The sequence below is a fragment of the Grammomys surdaster genome, unplaced genomic scaffold, assembly GCF_004785775.1.
Source record: "Grammomys surdaster isolate TR1022 unplaced genomic scaffold, NIH_TR_1.0 126036, whole genome shotgun sequence".
In the NCBI taxonomy this organism is placed as follows: Eukaryota; Metazoa; Chordata; class Mammalia; order Rodentia; family Muridae; genus Grammomys; species Grammomys surdaster.
This window is the reverse complement of record NW_021620849.1, coordinates 4307056-4328535: the sequence shown is the minus strand read 5'-3', so window position 1 is coordinate 4328535 and position 21480 is coordinate 4307056. Positions and strand designations below refer to the sequence as shown.

Sequence of the window (21480 nt, the reverse complement as noted above, 5' to 3'; positions counted from 1 at the left end):
GCGGGGCGAGCGGAGGGGCGGCCCCCCGGGGCGCGGGGCGGACTCGAAGGTGCACGAGGGGCGCAAGGGCCGGCGCGGCCACCGGGCGCAGCGGGGAGCCGCCCACTTCTCCTGCGCAGGGCGGGTGGCCCAGACGGCCAGAGCGTGGATGCGGCGGTCGCCGAGCCGGGGCGGACGCGGAGCGGCCCGGGCAGGGGACGCGCGCCGGGAAGGCCGGCTCCGCAGCGGCCGCAGGATGGCTGAGGTAAGCGGTCGCGCGGGCTATGGGCACGGGGCCGCCTGACGAGGGCCACCTGCTCGTCGGCGCCGCCGTGCGCGTCCGGGGAGGCCGAACTGCGGTTCCTCCCAGCCTGAGCCCCGTCACAGCGAGGTGACCCGCGAGCGGCGCCCCGTTTTTCTTACACCCCAGAACCCCTGTCCAACTGCTGTTGGCTACGACCGTTCATCTGTCTGGTTTTTCAAGCGGTGACCTTCGGTCATTCCGGGAGGAGAGTCTTGGAGACGCCTGAGGGGCGTGGAGGGGACGCCAATCCCCTGAGGGACAAATCCTTGCTTTTTTTTAAAAAAAGGCAAGAGAAAAAAAAGCCCAAAGCGCTGCAAACCGTCAGCTTAGACGTGTCTAAAGAGGACACTTGCAGATGAACCGCGCTGAAGGCGTGAGTTGGTTTGTCGGCGTTCCGCCTGGCGTGGGACAGTGAGGGTTGTTCGTGTCCTCGGACGCTCAGGGACTTGTAGGAGCTCATCCAGATACTGATGGGGAAGCCAGAGAGCCAAAGTCCAGTCTCTCTGGAGATGGATTACCTGCGGGTGACAGGAAGGGACCCTGGCATTGCAGAGGTGAGGTGCTTAGTGGCGCAGCGACTGTCCACCCGGCAGCGGGGTTCCAGCCGGTTGTACCCCAGCGTCTGCTTCGGGGCCCGCTGTCTACGGGCTGCTGCTTCCCCAGGGACCCTCTTAACCCTACCGGATAAGCTCCTGGGGATTTGTCAGCCAGATGTGACAAGATTGGAGAGGCGAGTGAGAGAGATCTGATATCAATCAGTACATAGCTCGGAGCCAAACTTTCTCAAATGCGGTGTAGAAACATGTTCTTCTCGTTTAAGGCATCTCTTTGTGGCTGTGGGGCTGCCACCAGCCTGAGTTTGACAGTTAAATGGAATGCCAGCTAACAGCCTTAATTGTATGAGTGAAGTTGTGTGTGTTGCGGGGAAAGATCAGACACTCTGGGGTTCCGTAATGTCCCCTAGTTTTATGGCTAGGCTCACCTCAGACCTCTGAAGATGAGGGCATTTAAATCGGGCCAGACGCCTGGTCACAGCCAGGCCTCTGCTGTTAACACTTAAAAGAGGCATGAAAGAGGCCCCACTGGTGTCCTGGGAATCCCTGTCAGTGTGTGTGTGTGTGTGTGTGTGTGTGTGTGTGTGTGTGTGTGTGTTTAGACATGTTTTTGCATGGAAACACAGAACAGATGTATCAACAATAAGAAGTAAATTCTTATTAAAGCAACAAGATTTTGGTGTGACAGTATAGGTGAACTAAAAAACAGCATTTTGGCAAATCTTTTTTCTTTTTTTGGCATCTTTTTTTTTTTCCCCTTGCTCATTGTCTTCACCTTGCTATTAGATCTCATAGGGTCTTTTCAGATTTAACAGAGTTACAAATTGAGTTTACAAATTGATGTTTGTGTATTAAAACTATTGTTGGGGTAGGGAAACATACAACTTTCTCATTTGCCCCTCCCCAAATTTGTTGATGCATATTATTAAACCTTCCTTGAAATTGTATGCATCAAAGTGTAATTTTGCACATTACTTCAAGTGTTGCAATTTGTGCTGTGTCTTATTTTTCTTTAAAATAGATACAGACAGCTGCCCTTCTTCCTCTGGGGAATTTTAATAACTATTCTTTTTAGAATACTTTTAGAGTGTTAAACAATACATGACTTATTATTTCATTTATTGTCTAGTAAAGTTCACAAACGTCAGTTTTACAGAAACTGTAACTGTTTCCACTCAGTTGTTGACCGTGTTCTGCTGTAGCCAAATCCTCAGACACTTTGGTGGAATCTTTTAGGGCATGAGCTCCTCAGAGTTTGAGAACTCAGATTGTGTTCAGACAGCTGCATAATTTAATTTGTACTATCATCTCCACCCATGCAGACTGGTAAGGATCCCATGGAGCTCTGTCTGTCAGAGAGAAAATGCTTACCAGTTTGAATAATCTGCCCATGAATATTTCCTAAGATATGTACCAGTGATCCGTGTGCCTGGGTTGGAATTCACATAAGAAATCTTAATCCACATAAATCTATTGCCTAAGAAATATAAGGTTTATACAGAGGATGATTTGGTTTTTGTGACCTTTCCCCTTGAAGAAATTAGACCTGTATCCCAGGCCTGTACCCATATTTTATACCTCAGATTGTCAGCTTGGAAAAATGACCCAGCCCCATGGTGAGAAAAAAAGCCATCTTGTTTCCCTACAGAACAAGTAATTGTCTCTTAAGCACACACTTGTCACTTCTGAAGTAAGTGTGAGGGAACATTTTAAAACTTTAGTTTGTTAGTGAAGTGAAACTGCAGTACAGGGGGCCAGAAATGTCTTTGAGCCTCTGTGTATGGCTTTGGAAGCTATTTTGACGGTGGCCATTAAATGGAGTTGCCCCGAAGGCTTGCAAGGTAAATTACTTGCAGGAGGAGTGTGCTTCACCCCAGGGTGGATTTTCTCCTCTACAGATGTCATTTAGAGTGAGGCAGTTACTTTTGTCAGAAACAGTCTGGTTCGAAAGAAACTAGAAATGCCATTTACCCAGGTTCTCCGAACTGGTTTTGCTAAGATCCAGGTTTAGGAAGTCATGTGCTCTTTTTGTCCTTTCCCTTATTGTGAGTATTTCACTACAGATCTTGACTTTGCTTGTTTATTCTTGGTGACTTTTTTGAGGGATGTTTAAGATAACTGGAGGCTGCACAGAAGCAGCGTCAGGAAGTGCTGGAATCTTCCTCCCTTTTTAGTTGGTTTCTAGCAGAAACCCTTTTTCTTATCTCATCATCCTTTGAAGTCCTTTCTCCCTCCTTCTGGAGTTTCCAAGATTGCAGTGTGACACCCCTGGCTCTCCACCTCCACACACGTGCCTGTTTTAGCCAAGGAAGGTGAGTCCAAACACAAAGCAGCCCTGCTTCTCCAGAGTCCAGTTTGGGGCCTCCTCAGACGTACAAAGTTACTTAAAAAACAGCTCTTGGTTCCTGTCCACACATGGACCATTTATTATAAATCAACCTAACCAATCGTAAACAAACTCTAGTTTACAGGAGATTACCATTTCTCTCCACTAGTAAAGGAAGGGAGAGGTTGGGAAAATCAAATGTAAAAAAAAGCTAGGCTCGAGCAGTCCTGTGTAGAATGCTTACCTCAGGAGAATTCTAATTTACGCTTTTAAATGTTCTTCCCGTTCATTATATTGATTCCGCTGTCCCTTCCTACGGATTGTGTGAGCCTTTCATACACTGGGATTCAGAAAACAGCTTTCAGCTCTTTTCCAGCTCCTGGAAAAGTCGTTGTGATTCCGCCGTAGCCTTCCACCTGTTTATGGAATTATTCTGACAGTCAAGCTTTTCTACCTCCAACTGTAATGTCTCATGATGTACTGTGCTGAGTCTTAAGGTGGGGGTTGGAATGTCATCAATAACTGACTTTGAGTTTACTCTGTCAAAAAAGTCGGGTTTTAGTTCCCATCGAGTCCCTGAAACGGTTTTATTGAACTGTGTTCACACTCGGCTTTTACATAATCGTTAGTAACAGATTTATGTTACGTATTTAACAAAACTACCCTAACTAAAATGTTAAGGTGTTTTTTATTCCCACTTTCCAAGGCTGACTGTATGTTACATATCACTGATGTCTTTTTAGCCTTGTTATCTAAGGTTTATGAAGACTTCTGAGCTCGTCTGCATGTAGGCTATAAGGAAGAAATATGCCCATAACATTTATATTGCTGTGTATTTTGAAGCTTTTTTTTTTTAAGGAAGTAATTCAGTTTGATTTCTAAGGTGTTTGTATATTTTCTACAATTTTTCACATTTTCAATTTCCAAAACTAATAATATTACGAAAAAGGGGTGTAGATGTTAAGTTGTTTTGGCATAGGATTTAGGCTTTGATTCATGAACATCAAAAGAACAAGTATTTTACGATTTGAGAAAAAATAAATTATAAAGACAAAAAACAAACAAACAAACAAAAAATAGAACAAGTATTTTTCCCGTTATTGTCTTTGAACTAAGCACCAAGGAAACTTGACAGAGGTGTCCTGTATACCTTTTGCTCACAGGTAGACTTAGCCCAACATCCGTCCCCTGAAGGGCTGTAGCTCCCTAACCTCTCTCTGCAGGCCCATCTCCATGGCCCTTCAGCCCTAGCTTGCAGTGAGGTGCCACAGTCCGTCAGTTCTCCTTCAGTGTCACTTTTACGTTACAAATGCTAACTACATCCTGAGACTTCCAGGTCCTCCCTTTCAATCATGGCCTTCACTCCTGATGATGGTAAACAGGGTCTTCCATTCTCCAGAACCCTAGAAAACCCAACAGAGAGACGCTGACTGTCCATCAGGGCCTCCTACCCCTCAATCACACATACATTGCTTTTCAAGATTGGCACTCACGGGCCAACCAGAAACCTATGTTTTGTGGGTCAGGATCCTGGGCCCAGCACACCAACCCGGAGTATTGCTTGTACACAGAGAACATGTCTGCTTTCTCCTGGAGGAAGACTCCCCTGGCCTCTCTACACAGGTTATTCTCTGTCAGCTAGTGCAAACTGAAATTTTGAAGGGAATAGGAGTCTTCACATAGTTTACTTTTTCAATTTTCCATTATAGAAAATTTTAAATAAACAGAATTAACCTGTAATGAAATTTGATGATGTGTGTTTGGGATGTCAAGAGTTAATCTTCTTCATCTGCATTTCCTATTTCCTACTACTAGAAACCTCAGATTACTTTAAAGGAGATTCTAGCTGTCATACAATTTCATTAAAAATATTTAATATGTTGCTAAATGTTGCTGCAAAATATAAAAGCGTTCCCTTTTAGAAACAAACCAATATACCATAAAACACCTTAAAATAATGTGTGGGTGTGGCTCAGTGATGGAGCACATGCTTAGCATGTTCAGGGCCGTAGGTTCAAGTCTCAACACCAGGAAGTAATAATAGTTAATTATCATAGCTCCTTAATGCCATTAAATTTCCAGGCAATGTTCAGATTTCCTAGACTGTCTTATAAACCTTGTATTACCATTGGTTTATTCAAATTAGAATACAAATGTATACACCATCTCTCTCTTCTAATGTCTAGGTTTATAGTTTGTTCTTTTTTTCAACCATGCCGTTATCTGTTGAAAAGGCCAAGTCAGCCAGCAATCTTTAGAATGCTAGTCTGAGTTCTGACAATTCCTTTCTTGTGATGTCATTTACATATATTTCTGTCTCCTGTATCTTCCAAACTCAGTGTTGGTGAAGAATCTTGATCCAGCCATAGGTTTAGATGTTTTGACAAGAAAACCACATGTGAAATGGGGTGTACTTTCTATTCAGGGTCTAATGAGGCTGATTGCTGCCTTTTTTTTTATTAAGAACTGTGAAATAGGAGAATGTTAGTTCTTCACTGATTTGACTCATATTCTTAGAGACCCTGTCTTGTCAGTGGTTTGGCTTGCCTGGAGCTCAAGTCCTCTAGGAAAGAACACCTGTTTCACTCTTCTTTAGTTTACTGGTTCTCAAAATAGTTTATTGGTTTCCCAGTATTCTCTAACCACTATCAATGACTTATGCATTTGTCTTGAGGGTATTTCAAAGCCTTGGCTTTTTAACCTGTAAATGGTGCAACCTATTTCTGATCAACCATACTCAATGCTGTTTTTTTTAAATAATTAATTTTATGTGCATTGGTGTTTGGGCAGTGTGTGTGTCTGTGTAAGGGTGTTAGATCCCCTGGAACTGGAGGTAAAGACAGCTGTGAGCTGCTCTGTGGTGCTGGGAATTGAACCTGAGTCATCTGGAAGAGCAGTCAACACTTTTAACCACTGAGCCATCTCTCCAGTGCTGTCACTGCCACTTTTTACTTGGCTGAGGCTTGCAAGATGAAGGTGTGGTGTGCTGGTGAGATGAACATCTGTTACGGGTACCTGTCAGGAAGGCTTCTGCTTGGTGCTGCCAGCCAGGTAAGCTGCCTCACACAGGAGGACATCGGTGGCTCTCTTCCTTCTCCAGGTTGTCCTAACTGCCCATCTGACAAATGGCAATGGTATTTTCAGAATCCTAGTTGCACCCCTGTAGGGTTTCATATATGAGAAAATTGATGGAGAACATAAAAAAATGAAAGAAATCTGTGAAAAGGGAGTGGGGAGGTCGGAATCAGAAGGCAAACCTGGTTCTGGTAAGAAAACTGAAAGAGCAGAACTAGTGTCAGGTGGCTCCAAGGAGACAGAGCCCAGCTTTGAATGTTTGATTTTCAGTGCCAGGGGAGCCAGGCTGTAGCCCCATTGGTAGGAGAATGACAGTGTTGTTGCAGGTGGAGAGAAACAAAGCCTCCGGCTCACGGGGCATCCTAGCGACTTTCAGTTATGTTCTGATTGGCAGTTTGGGATGTGCAGTGAACATTTCCAGGACTTGAACCAACAAATAGCAGTTATCTATGTCTACTGTTTAAAAATACAAGCTGGAAAAGCCTTTCTGTCCCCAAACCTGGTGAATTGTAGGTGAGTTGTAGTTTGGCAGCCTGGGGTCCTTTGATTTGAGGTTAAGAACTTAATGAATTTTTACCGTAAGGAGATCTGACAGAGTCTTGATATTCCATCATTAAGATAGGGCCTCAGACTCCAAACTTAGCCACAGCCATCTCTCCTCGCGAGCCGTTTTCTAGGTGGGTTTTGTTTTGATTTTGTGGCCCTTTAATGGCCAATGGGAAGATCACTGTGTAAGTGTGCAACTAGGGAGTGCATTTGGCTACTAGTAAACAGCACCAAGGTAACAGTGACCATTCTTTATTCTCAGCCATCCTTGCGATGTGACCTCCAGGTTGCCTAATGGTCACAGAGTGCCCTCTGCTCTCTAGCCACCCTGGTTTTGTTCCAAGCTGGAGGAAAAACAAAGGACAGTTCCCATGTATGTGGAGCTTTTGTAATACTCTACCCAGGAAGTTCCACTGTCCACCATGAGCCAGTGCTTAGCTGCCTGTCCATCAGTGAGGGCAAGGAAATTAAAATTCCCTTTGTTCTTATTTTTCGTACTAGAGGTTGAACCTAAGGCCCACACATTGAGCAGACACTCTACCACTGAGCCATATCCTCAGCCCTCTGTTTAGCTTTCAGCTTGAGACAGGGCTTCACGGAGTTGTCCAGACCAGCCTCCAATTTACTTTGAAGTACTGGCAAGCCTTGAACCTATAATCCTCCTACCCTAGTCTCACGTGTAACTGGGATTTATAGAATTGCAACATGAGGCCTAGCTAAAATTCTTTTACCAAAGCACATCAGAAAAAAAAGGATACCATGGGACAGCAAGATGGCTCGGTGGATAAAGGTATTTGCCATCAAGCCCGATGGCCTGGATTCAGCCCACGTGATGGAAGGAGACAGCAAACTCCCACAGACTTTTCTGACCTCCACATTTACACTGTGACATGTGTGCCTCTGCCCAATAAAATAAATAAAAATTCAAAGAAACTAGACGGGCGTCTGTAATCATTGCACAAGGTAAAACTTGGACTGCTTCAGTCCTTCACGTCTCCATTCAGGCAGCACAGGGGGGGGGTTGCTGAGCAGGAGGCTCTGCTGGTCAACAGGTGTTAGAATTGTTTCATCACCTTTTTCTGAACGGTGGAGAGACTTTCAGGAACATTTTTATCTTTCGTAGATTTTTGGTGGTTGTATCTATGCAGAGTCACACCACCAGAGCCAGAGGACCTGAGAGCCTGCTTGTGGACTTGCCAGAAAGAAGTATGGTCGCACTGTGTATCTGTTTCTTCATTTCTCGTCTGTATATCCACTCATATGGCTGACTGGCCTGGGGATGGCAGGAGTGCCTAACAGCATAAGCTGAAGACTGAGCCAGAAGGATGACAGAGGATGGGGAAAGTTCTAGATTGTATTACACTTAGTGAAGGTGCTCAGTGACGTGAAAGACGTCCACCTGTGTCGCTAAAGTTCTCTTTATAACAGCAGACCAGGTTCACTTGTCTTGTTTCCAGGAGGCTCGGAGCTCTTGGCCTGTCCTACAAGGCCCCGTACAGAATGGTCTCTGGTGCCTCTCTGACTTATTTTTTACCCTTAACCTCACTCTGTTTAGCTACACTGTCCTCCTTTCTCTTTCCTGAACTCACCAGTCCCTCTAACGTCTTATGGCCTTTGCCCTTGCTGAGCTTTCTCTCTAAGATACTCTCTCCGTCCTCTCCATCCCCTTGGCTTGTACGTATGTCCTCTGAGGCCCTTGATGACAGCCTCCATAAGGGATAACCCCTCACTGGTACTCTGCGTGCCAGCCGGTTGTAGCACTGAGGTCTGCTCAGCTCTCTCCCAACACTCACTCGACTATGAAATTCTTACTTGACTTACCATCATCTACCTCCTCTAGATTTAAGCTCCATGAAGGTTCGGGCCCCCAGCCCGCAGTCTTGTTCTACTCTGCAGCCTCCTCAGTTCAGAGTGACGTCTCACTCACACCCAAGAAATGCTTAACCCAGTGAAGTTTCTTTACCATGTGAAACTTTAACCTCTTCATCTTATAGTACCAACCCTAAAAAGTATTGCAACTGAGTGCTACTGTGGTTAGCACCAAATACTGATACTTCTAAGGCAGAATATCCCCCATGAATATTCAGATTTTAGATCACCTGGATAGCCTGTAAATTCTTCTGCTTCTTAGTATGTAAAAGAGGGATGGTAGCAGTGAACTCCCTCAGTGGTTGTGAGAAGGAAATACGGGTGACACATTGGTGTTGTTTGGTGCATTGTCTCACACATAATGTTTAGTAAAGCTGACTAGCCGCGTGACCCTGAGTAAGTTGTAAATCTTCCGTTAATTTAAGTGTTCTAAAATAATTCTGTCCTCACAGCAGGGTAGTAAGGACTAAATGAGATTGCCTATTAAACAGCAGCCTCGCTGGTCTCATGGCCTGGCTGATCTCATTCCTGAACTTAGCACTGGCCCAGAGAACTTTCTGCAATGATGGTATCATCACTGTCCATTGTCGTGGCTGCTAGCCACAAGTAGAGCACCAAGTGTGATTGGAGTGACCAAGGAACTGAATTTAAATGCTATGCTATGTAATTAGATCTCAATAGCCACCTGCAACCAGCATTCTAGACAGTGAAGACTAAATACTTTGAACTGACAATAGCTTTGAATGATTTTTATTATTGAGGTCAATTCAAATTCCAAAACAGGCCTCTATTGTCCAATGCTAGATATGTGCATCTACCCCACTGTGTGCCTGGGATGGGTTCTCAGCCCCTCAAGCAAAAGGCCTATGGAAGCATCTCCCCAAGCTAAAGGTAGTACAGGAGTGTCTGGAAAATTAAGCAGATCCACCACGCTAGCTAAACTCCAGGCCACATATTCCCGGCCTCTCCCAAGACAGTGAATGACCAAATGTGTCACATACAAGCTGTGAGCGAGTGAGCAACATGATGGTTGTAAGTCATCGAGGCAGAATCTTAGATATGGATTTGTACCTCATCAAAGTGGCTAATAACAACTCTGGAGATCATCTGATTAGGAGAAGAGCCTAAGATGTGATAGTCATGTCTAGTTGAGTTTGGATGACTAGAAACATCTGCTTTCTTTCTGGACAATGGAGCGAGTATTAGGGACCCAAGTGAAAACATGTAAATTTCAAGTTTTCCATTTTGATTTATATGAGGACTTTCATCTTGTAATTAGAATTTTTTTTGTTTGATTTCATTTGAGAAGGTTTAATTTATCTTCAGCTAAGGATGCTATTAATTTGACATGGTGGAATTCTGAGCTATATAGAAGAATCCAGGAGTCTTTACATCAGAACTTTTCTTTGATATTCTAATTAGGTTCTTCTAGTTTACAAATAATTCCTTTGACATTTATTTCTATAGATACTTAACAAGCTTTATTAAACCTTATTCAAATAGCTTTGTGCACAGCCACATGAGTGTTTCTCATAAATCAACACTTACAAATGAGAATTGTGGATACTGTTGTTTAAGTTACGTTCCTCAAGTAGAAGCTGCTGTATGGGAGTGAGCAAATTGGGTCAGTGGTCTCAATGACAGATGACATAGGTCTTAGGGACATTTGGGAACGTCTAAAGGAGTGTAATTGACACATGGTGGGTCAGAGGCCAGGGCCACTGTCACTGACTAATACATAGGACAGCCACAGAGATCTCTGCACCTGGAATGTGAGTTGTCTGAGGGTGGGATGTACAAGTGGAATAGCCGGAGATGGAGAAAATAAGCTTCAGTCCTTGGTTAGGGAGTCTGCTTGGGATTGTTCCTTGCGGTTTCATTCTGCAGAATGGGAGACAGATTCACACAGTCATTCCAAAGATGTTGCATGAGCCTCAGTCTTTTGAGCAATATCTTTAGGAATTAGAGCAAGTGTGTATTCAACATCTCTTTCTCTTAAAACAGGCTTAATTTTCAAAATAAATGTAAGTTTAATTGTATATTTCCATAACCATATTTATTTTTGTTTTTGTTTTTTGAGACAGGATCTCCTTATATAATCTTAGCTAGTCTGAACTCAATAATGTACACCAGCCTAGCCTCAAACTCACAAACCTGCCTGCCTTTGCCTACTGAGTTCTGGGATTAAAGGCATGTATCACCATTCCTAGCCATCCATACCTTTTTCTAAAAGAGCAAATGCTATCTCAAGAAATAGAGGTGAAAGAAATGTTCTTCCCTTTAAAATTTTTTCTTGGTAAGCCATATTTGTTAAATCTGGATTGTGAATTACCTCAGCTTTGTGTAAGATGGCGTTCTTTAGCGTTTAGCAATCAACAAATGATTACTCTGTATGACTCTCATCCTCTAATTTTATGGCACTTCATCACCTTAAAGCCTGCGCAAAATCTGAAACTAATGTGTATCAAAAGATATGATTAAGAAAGAGAAAAGGTGGGAGAGCATATTTGAAATAATGTATCTAGTAACAGACTTGAACCTGGAAAATAAAAGAATGAGTACAGCACAGTGCCAAAACCACAACCTTATTTTTTAAAAAAAAAAGTAGTCAAAGGATCTAACAGATATGTCTCCAAACAATATGCATGAATAGCTGGTAAACACAGAAAAGATGGTAACCCATCAGTCATCAGGGAAGTGTGAACCAAACCACAATGAGATTTCACTTGCATCCACAAGGATCACAAGGATGGCTATTAAACACAAAAAGCAGAACACAAACAAACTCTTGAGGTGACCAGGAGTCTGTAGTCCCAGTTCTTAGCAGAAAGAGGCAGGAGGGTCAGGAGTTCAAGGTCATCCTGTGCTACTTAGTAAATATGAGACCTGTCTGGGCTGCATAAAACTCTGTCTTGAAACACTAACAAGTGTTGATGAATTCCTCATAGGTCACTATGGGAATCTAGAATATCCCAACTGCTTCCCAAAAAGACCTGACAGTTTCTCCACAAGTCACAGCAAATCATACATCTTTTATAGTTTTCTGTGTATGTAAAAGTTAAGTTTATGCTATAGTCTGTTAAATATGAAATATTAGTTATACGTGCACACCTTAATTGAAACATAGTGTATTGGTTTTAAAAATATGGATAACAGCTGGGCAGTGGTGGTGCACGCCTTTAATCCCAGCACTTGGGAGGCAGAGGCAGGTGGATTTCTGAGTTCAAGGCCAGCCTGGTCTACAGAGTAAGTTCCAGGACAGCCAGAACTACACAGAGAAACCCTGTCTCAAAAAACCAAAGGGAAAAAAAAAGGATAACACTGAGATATGCCATAAATTTTTAGTTCATAAAAAGTTCAATATTTCCAAGCTCAGTAAATGAACATACTAGAAAGCAAGGTATTCCTTTATATAACCCAAAGAATACTCTTCTGTTTCCCATTCAGTCTCTTTTCACCTCGGCTCCATTCCCCACAGTCACTCCTCTGCTCTCTGACTCTATGAATTGGCCTCCTCCTGACATTTCATGTAAATAGAACCATAGGACCATGTGACTTTGTGCCTGCCTTCTCCACGCATCTGTAGCACAGCTCCGTTCTCCATGCCTTTGTGAGGACACCAACACTCCATTGGTGGGTAGGCCACATCTTGCTTATTCGTCTGTTGGTGGATATTGGGGATGTTTCCACTTTCACTGCTGTGGATAGTGCTATGAACACTCATGTGGATAGTTTGGGAATGGACATACGTTTTTTGTTCTCTTGGCTATATACTAACGAGCACAGTTTCTCGGTCATACAGTAACTCTATGCTTGACTTTTAAAGAAGCTACCAGACTGTTCCAGAGTAGCTGTACATTTCACAGCACAGCAAGCAGATGATTTTTTTTTTTGAGGGAGTCTGGTTGCACTAGTCCTTGAAGTGAATTTCCCAAATCCTTGACCAGATTCTCCTTCCTCGTCCTCCACACTGTGCCTTGACTGGCAGACTAAAGGTTTAAGCCCCCAAATTCAGAGGCCTTGTTCTTTTTCTGAACGCACATTCTCCCCAATTTCAAAGCTCTCTCAAACCATACAAATTTCACTAGAGAAGCATACTTTATAACTGTATATATATATGCCTATGCATATGTGTATGCATATATGTGTGTGTGTGTGTTTGTGTGTGTGTGTGTATATGTATATATGTATATATATTGACTGAGAGCCTCACTGACTGAGCACCTTTAAAGGATCTTGTTGGTTGGTTGGTTGGTTGGTTGGTTGGTTGGTTGACTATAATAATAGATTATATCCTTTAGGTAGGCCTCTATCTTGTGAGAAGCTCTTGATAAGACGAGTTGGTAAAGTACTTGGCATACAAGCATGAGGACCTGAGTTTAGAGCCACAGCGCAGATTTGTAACCCCAGATTGGGACTGGGTCGGCTGGGGACAGAAGCAGAAGAATCTGTGGAGCTCACTCACTGGTCAGCCAGTCTGTATGAATTGGTGAGCTTTGGACTTGCTGTGAGACCCTGACTCAAATAACAAGGTGGAGGTTAACTGAGAAAGACACCTGGGGCTGGCATCACCTTCTGGTCTACACATATACGCATATTCAGACCCACATATGAATGCATGCATAAATGTACAACACTACACACACAGGCAGAGAGAGGGAAAGAGAGAGGGAGAGAGAGAGGGAGAGGGAGAGGGAGAGAGAGGGAGGGAGAGGGAGGGAGAGAGAGAGAGAGGGAGGGAGAGGGAGGGAGAAGGAGGGAGAGGGAGAGAGAGAGAGGGAGAGGGAGGGAGAGGGAGGGAGAGAGAGGGAGAGGGAGAGGGAGAGAGAGAACACTATATATGTGTCTCCTCAGTCTTAACACTAGGGCTTTGTTGAACACATGGATCTTTGTTTTCTATTTTCACTATAGTCTTGGACATTGCATAACCATACATATATATTCATATACACATACAAGACATGGCCCATAGCATAAAACTGAGTCATCCGTGTAGGATTTGCCTGACGTACATCTGTCTCTAACAGTCATGGAATATGATCAGCCATTGTGTGTTCTCAAACCAATTTAAAATTTTCAGCATCTACCATCATAAGCATCTGAGGGTTACAGAGCTGTACATGGATCACTCTTACTTCAGATTTTTCTTTTACTGGCTCCAAACTAGTCTATTCTTTCAGAGTTGCTGCTCTGATCAGCTTTGAAATTTGGTAAAAATACAATTTTTCATTTTTCTTCATAAGAGCAAGGTTTCAAACTATAATATTTTCTGAGAAATCCTTATAGAGCCTTTCTTATTATCATATGCAAAATGTCTGTGTTGAGGTTCATGGACTCCCAAGTATTGGATTCCCTAAGGTATAATACACACCTTTGGCCTGGCATAAGGCACCCACTGCTGAGTGAATGCTTATGAGTGTGGAAAATCACTTTGTTTAATAAATGCAATAGACCCTGCACATCACTCTGATATCATATACACAATGTGTTCTCTCGTGCAGGCTATCGGCTGTACTCTGAACTGCAGTTGCCAAAGTTTCAAACCTGGGAAAATAAACCACCGTCAGTGCGAGCAGTGCAGGCATGGATGGGTGGCTCATGGTAATTTTTTTTCTTCCTTCTCATCCTTTAGTGGCCTTTCTTGATAACTTAAACATTTATAATGGCAAAGAGTGACAGTTGATTCCTAAACTAAACAGTAATTTCTAGTATGCTCCAGGTAACAGGCTACATAAATTATCTCTTCACATTTTAACTTATACCTTATTAACTCCGTTCTAATATGCAAAACTGATCCTTCAGGTGCTGTTGTATGACAGATAGACATGGTCCACAGTCATAATTAGCTTCTAATATTTTTGGCTGAAATGTATCCTGATACAAGCATGCCCCTAATTCACGATTTAGCTGAAATTTATAACTGGACATCCTGCTTTTGCATTTGCTAACTCTGACAGTCATGAGCCACTTGGAACTGCTGAATGCTGGAAGCATAGCAAGGGCCGCTGGAGAGTGGTGTTACTGCCTTTCTTTAACTTTGATTAATTTAATGTAAATAGCCCCCAGGGGCTGGTAACTTTTGTGTTGAACAGACTGGATTTAGGTGGCTTAATTTCTAAAGTCCTAATCCCAAACAGCAGATCAGGTCCTGACCCCAGATCTTTGAAGTTCCCAGGCCCATCTTCACCTCCAGATTCTGACTCTTAACTGTCAGGTCTCTGATTTTGTTCTCGATGCTTCTGTGCTCCACCCCCGCCCCAACTTTGTGAAGATTTTCCTTCTCAGGCATGTCACAAGAATGGGAGAGTAATCCTTAGTCTGCCATTTTTATTTGAGAAGTCTCTATGCAGAACGTGAAGCCCTATGGCTCTTACAGATATTAGTTTATGGATTTTTGATACCAATAACTAAGAATAGCCTTAGCTGTTCTTACAGTTCTTTCTTATTCTTATATTCTTTCTATGCAATGATTATCCTAAAATTAGAACTTTCCCAAATGTCTGGCACTTGATTTTCAGCCCTAAGTAAGCTGAGGATTCCCCCCGTGTATCCGACGAGCCAAGTGGAAATTGTCCAGTCCAATGTGGTGTTCGATATTAGCAGCCTCATGCTGTATGGAACCCAGGCTATCCCTGTTCGCCTGAAAATCCTACTGGACCGGCTCTTCAGTGTGCTGAAGCAAGATGAGGTTCTACAGATCCTCCATGCCTTGGACTGGACGCTTCAGGATTACATCCGTGGATACGTGTTACAGGTACAGTGACCTTGGCCCTGTTCTCCTTGAGTGGCCACGTAACTGATGGAACCCAGTGTCCTTCCAGTCACTGTGGCCTCCATCCATTTGAACGTCTTTCTAATGACTTAAGGCCCTGATTCATGTTCTGGGGGGAGTCGTGTACTTTCCTAAGGTCTCTGAAGCTTTAGGCTATGGGGGTACTACGTGAACTCTTGAGCCTGCTTCACTAAGCTGACTTGCACAGAAAAACACTTGCTTCATGTTGGGTGCGCCCTCCATTATCTGTATCCAAACTACCCACTGGCCTGAGGTGTTCTGTGTGTCCGATTCTGCGTGTCAGAATTAAGGGATGAGAAAAGGTGTTTACGTGCGGGAACTACACAGCAAGCAGCACTCAAGCTAACGCTCCTTTGCTGTTCTGGAACGCCTCTGCCACTCGGCTGCTAAGTGTCTTTCCTCGGCTCCACATGTGATGTTGTTATGTTCATATGTTGACCCTTCCTCTCCGTCTCCTCTCCGTCTCCATCCTTCCCTCTCCCTCCTGCTATCGACTCTTCTTCACCCACTTTCTCCTCGCCACCAACACCAAATTCTCTCTCAGCTTCCTCACGTGTTCTCCTCTTTGCTTCAGCCCTTCAGTTTTCTCTCCCTTGTCTATTTCCAGGGTAACTGAACGTCTTTTCCTGTGTCACATCATAGGTGTAATGCCTCAGGTTTCTTAGAGACCATCAAAGGCTTTTCTGAGAAGACAACCTGTTTTCTGAAGTGACAGAGCAGTGTTTTCTTGCCACTACACTAGAAATATCAGCAAACTTCAGTTAAATTTTTTCAGTGAAATGAGAGATGTATGTATTTTCAAGTCTAATATTAACTTTAGTTTTAGGTAGGTTATATCATTAAAAACAAATGTTGACAACACATATTTATCAGTGCACATGTTCTTCTAGTACTTTGATGATGAAGTAGACATAGTATCCCTGTTTTCTTCCTCCCTCTGTCCGCCCGCCCCTCCCTCCCTCCCTCCCCCCTCCCTCCCTCCCTCCCTCCCTCCCTTCCTTCCTTCCTTCTTTCCTTCCTTCCTTCCTTTCAGATAGGCTCTCACTATGTAGTCCTAGCTTGCCTAGAATTTTCTAGGTAGGCCAGGCTGGCCATGAACTCACAGAGATCCACCTACCTCTGCTGGGATTAAAGGTATGTGCAGGACTAAACGTATTTACCCTTGTTTTCTAATCCAGAAGACTGTGAGTGCTCTCATTGAAAGTTATTCCACAAGTATGGTGCAGACCCAGAAATGAGTACATTTCTTCCTAATTCTAAAGCCTGTAATCTTTCCCTGGAATCTGTGTGTACACCTCTGGTGTGGGGCCCTCAGCTGACTAGTAATGGCCATACGTAGAGTAGCATCATGGTGTTGCATTATGATATAGATCAATATTTAATGATCCTAATAATCTTGCTTTCTAGTGTTAGGATTAAAAATGTGGAATCAATTACCTTGAACCTCTGGTGCTTGAAATATTTATGATGTTACAGTCCTCCTCATCTTCAAAACTCTCACATGCACTGTGAAAAGTCTCAGTAGGCCATCAAATACATGTTCTGTGATAAAATATTTATTGTAGTTTTGGGGAAAGTTAGGCTTTGCTAGAGTTTGACAGATCTCCAGCGTGACTGTAGCTCTGTTTTATGAACGTAGGTAGAAGAGCAGTGTGTGCTCGTTTGGTTGTTGACGGTAAGTGCTTAGGGGATCATTAAGTCTGCAGCAAATGAATGCTTGAGCTATATCCAGACGTCTCTGCCCCATTTGTACTCTTTAGATGAAAACACTATGATACGTATCAAATGATACATATTTCTATTTTAGTGAAGAAAGTCATTGTGCCTCATGTATGACAGAAATCATGTATGATAACCAACTAGTTTGAAATCAGATGAAAAATAATTACCAAGTTTTCTTAACTTCGGTTTGAGTAATACACATTTACTTAGCTCCTCTAGGCTAATGGTATGGCCACTATTTACATTTGTGTAGTTTCCGATCTGCATAGAGTATCTGTCCAAGGGGAGTGGGGTGGGCAGAGATTAAATTCAGCAAGCCTTGTGTTGATCCACAATAGCATTTTTCCGATGTGCACAATAGTACCTTCTTACAGTCTGGTGGAGGCTTCGTGAAATGCACCTGCCTGCGTGGGGAGCAGACTAGGCAGCCGTGGACTGGAATTCTCTTACATTCTGGTTTGTATTTAGGATGCCTCAGGGAAGGTGTTGGACCACTGGAGCATCATGACCAGTGAGGAGGAAGTGGCTACCTTGCAGCAGTTCCTTCGTTTTGGAGAGACCAAGTCTATTGTTGAGCTCATGGCAATCCAAGAGAAAGAAGAGCAGTCTATCATCATACCGCCTGCCACAGCAAATGTAGACATCAGGGCCTTTATCGAGAGCTGCAGCCACAGGAGTGCTAGCCTCCCCACTCCAGTGGACAAAGGAAACCCCAGCAGCATGCACCCCTTTGAGAACCTTATAAGCAACATGACGTTCATGTTGCCTTTCCAGTTCTTCAACCCTCTGCCTCCTGCTCTGATAGGGTCACTGCCTGAACAGTACATGCTGGAGCAGGGTCAGGACCAAAGCCAGGACCCCAAACAGGAGCTCCATGGGCCCTTCTCTGACAACAGCTTCTTAACTTCCACCCCATTTCCGGTTGAAAAAGAACAGTGTCTCAACTGTCCAGAAGCTGTCACCCAGAAGGAAGACAGTGCTCACTTAAGCGACTCCAGCTCCTACAGCATTGTCAGTAAGCTCGAAAGGACGCAGCTGTCCTCTGAGGCCAAAGGAAAGCCTGAGAGGAACAGCCTTAGTGCTAAGAAGGGCCGGGTGTTCTGCACTGCATGCGAGAAGACATTTTATGACAAAGGCACTCTCAAGATCCACTACAACGCCGTCCACCTGAAGATCAAGCATAAGTGTACTATTGAAGGCTGTAACATGGTGTTCAGCTCCTTGAGGAGCCGGAACCGACACAGCGCCAACCCCAACCCTCGCCTACACATGCCAATGAACAGAAACAACCGGGACAAAGATCTCAGGAACAGCCTGAGCCTGGCAAGCTCTGAGACCTACAAGCGCCCAGGTTTCACAGTGATGTCTCCAGACTGTGGGCCCCTCCCTGGCTACACTGGTTCAGTGGAAGACTCCAAAGGCCAACCGGCTTTCTCAAGCATTGGGCAAAATGGTGTGCTTTTCCCTAATCTAAAGACTGTCCAGCCAGTCCTTCCTTTCTACCGCAGTCCAGCCACTCCTGCGGAGCTGGCAAACACACCTGGCATGCTGCCTTCCCTCCCTCTGCTGTCCTCTTCAATCCCAGAACAGCTGGTTTCCACAGACATGCCCTTTGATGCTCTTCCCAAGAAGAAATCCCGGAAGTCCAGTATGCCTATCAAAATAGAGAAAGAAGCTGTGGAAATAGCTGATGAGAAGAGACACAGCCTCAGCTCAGAGGATGATGTGCCCCTGCAAGTAGTCAGTGAAGACGAACCAGAGGATGGTAGTCCTCAGTCGGACAGAGTGCCTGAGGAACAGCATACACAGCTGAGCTTAGAGGAGCCTCTTCCACAAGGAGAAAGAGCCTGCCATCTTGAATCTGTGATTGAGTCGCATGGAGCTATCAGCAGAACCCTTGAGCAAACCACACTCACTGAGAGGGAGGCTGAACAGAAGGTAGCACTGAGTTCAGTGATGCCAAGAGAGGTGGAGGATGGTGGCCACGAGCGCCATTTCCCACCTGGCCTGGGGCCCCAAATCCCTTTTCCTGACTACATGGAGTTGCAGCAGCGCCTGCTGGCTGGGGGACTCTTTGGTGCTTTGTCTAGTAGGGGAATGACTTTTCCTTTTCTGGAAGAGTCTAAAGAACTGGAACACCTGGGTGAGCATGCACTAGTGAAGCAGAGGGAAGAAACTCGCTTTCAGTGTGACATCTGCAAGAAGACCTTTAAAAACGCTTGCAGCATGAAGACTCATGAGAAGAATACACATGCCCGAGAGACACACGCGTGCACAGTGGAGGGCTGTGGGGCTGCTTTCCCTTCCCGTAGGAGCAGAGACAGGTAAGGGATATGTCAGCAACTGTTTCTCCCAAGACAGCAGTTTTAGGTTGGTTGCTTGCTTGGTTGGGTTTGGTTTTTTGAGACAAGATTTTTCTATGTAGCCTGGCTGGCCTGAAGCTCAGCTCTGTAGATGTCCCTTGCCTGAAACTCAAATCTGTCTGACTCTACCTCCCAAGTGCTGGGATTAAAGGTATGCACCACCACCACCCAAAACCAGCAGTTTTTAAACTTTAGCATGTATTGGCCTAAAAGGTCAGGAAAACAGGCTTCTGGGGTCTAACCCTAAAATTTACTGTTGTAGGTCAGGAGTGAAACATGAGAGTTTGCATTTCTAGCCAGTTTCCAGATGTTGTGGTAGTTATTCTAAGGAAACTCGTGAATTTTCAGTTCCAAAAATCTAAAAGCATTTAGCCACAAAACATGACCTGGAAAGACAAGATGCTTTTTGTGGTATATTTCCACTATTACCTTTCTAAAGGGTTTATGTAGCTTTGGCATTATTGAATTACGAATGAATGTATTGATACTAACTTATTAATAGATACTCTGATGTATTTCAGCACATATATCATTCTACCTTTCTTGTCTGAGAGATTCCAAATTACGGAACACATCTGACCCCAGGTGTGTGTACTAATGGTGTGCTGTTGGTTCTCAGGTTAGCGGCTGGTGGGAAGGGCAAGTGTGGGGAGGATGGAGGAAGGCTTTTTAAAGTATCATGCATTTCTCAAAACTAGCCTGGTTTTCATTTCACAAAATGAAGAGTCCATCACATGAGCCCTTTTCTCTGGTTTATTGTCATCCAGCAACATTTCCAGAAAAAAATAGCAGTTAGACTAGAGACTTTTAAAAATGTTAACCTATCAAAGAATAAAGATGATCAGTGGCTCATTCCACTAGCTGTAATATATGTTGGAAAGACGCTTCCTTTTCGTAAAGCACACAGACTGGCCTCAGAGTGCACACACACAGAGCTCATCATCCTGGAGCACAGCACTGTGCTTTTCTTTGTGCACTGTGGCTAACAGTCACAATTTGGGTCACCTCCTCCCAGCCTCTCTGGAAGGGAGAGCAGGTATAGCAAAGGTGAGCTAAGAGGTTTAATGACAGGGTCAGCTGTCTGACGAAATGCAGTGTGATAAATGGCTCGGAGGATGTGAGAACTACATTTGTTCAAACAAGCTTGACGTGAAGCAGCTTAGCATCACCGCAAACTTAGTCCAAATTGTAACGCCTCATTTGTTAAGAGGGTGAAAATGTAAAGACTCCCACACACATTCCTTGCTAGGGCTCATAAGAACACTCTCATTGTCTTTACTGAAGACACAGGAGATATTAGTTAAAATTCCTGCTTCTGTTGCTAGGATCTTTAAAGCAAACCACTAGGGTACCCTAATTAGTGAACCAGCCCTTCTCCTTCATCCTCCAAGAAGAGGAGGGTTTGCTCATGAATAAGCTGTTGTTATGAAGAAGAAGTAGTAGTCGTAGCAGTTAGGTTATCTTTGCTGCTTATGAGACTGCTGTAGCCCACAGGGTCTACTAGATTATAACACGTACTATATCTACAGTTCTTTTCATATGATACTTCATTTTCATGCAGTCAATATTTTATTATGTTCTGACCTGTAAGAATAGAAGTCTTGACTCTAACAGATTCTTCCATTCTGTTTCACTACTACTTATTCCAAAAGTCAAGATATCTGAACATTTATCTAAAAATCTATAGTTTCAAAAACACCATTTTAAGTAGGACTTTATGGGTAAGCCCAAGCTCAGGTCTGTCTCTTCAGCTGAGTAAAGGTTGAGAACTGTATTACCGTTGTGTTAAGGAGACCAGCTTCTCCTCTTTGAGCCACAGCTCTAGCCACCAGCAGTTCCTAAGAAGGCAGGAAGGGAGGGAAGGAGGGAAGGGTGAGAGGGAGAGGGGGCAGACAGACAGATAGACAGACACAGTTGATCAGTAACTCTTCCTAGGAAGGGAGGGAGGA

The 21480-nt window shown here is 43.9% G+C and overlaps 1 protein-coding gene across 1 annotated transcript in view; it reads left to right on the top strand.

The window, feature by feature from the left end:
• The first annotated feature begins 145 nt into the window (after positions 1–145).
• Bnc1 (basonuclin 1) overlaps positions 146–21480 on the top strand; it is a 26079-nt gene continuing 4744 nt past the window's right edge. Inside the window, exons 1-4 of the mRNA XM_028754868.1 lie at positions 146–244; positions 14155–14254; positions 15172–15407; positions 17637–19492. Coding sequence (XP_028610701.1) covers positions 149–244; positions 14155–14254; positions 15172–15407; positions 17637–19492 — 2288 coding nt within the window. The 5' untranslated portion in view covers positions 146–148. The remainder of the gene's footprint in view (positions 245–14154; positions 14255–15171; positions 15408–17636; positions 19493–21480) is intronic.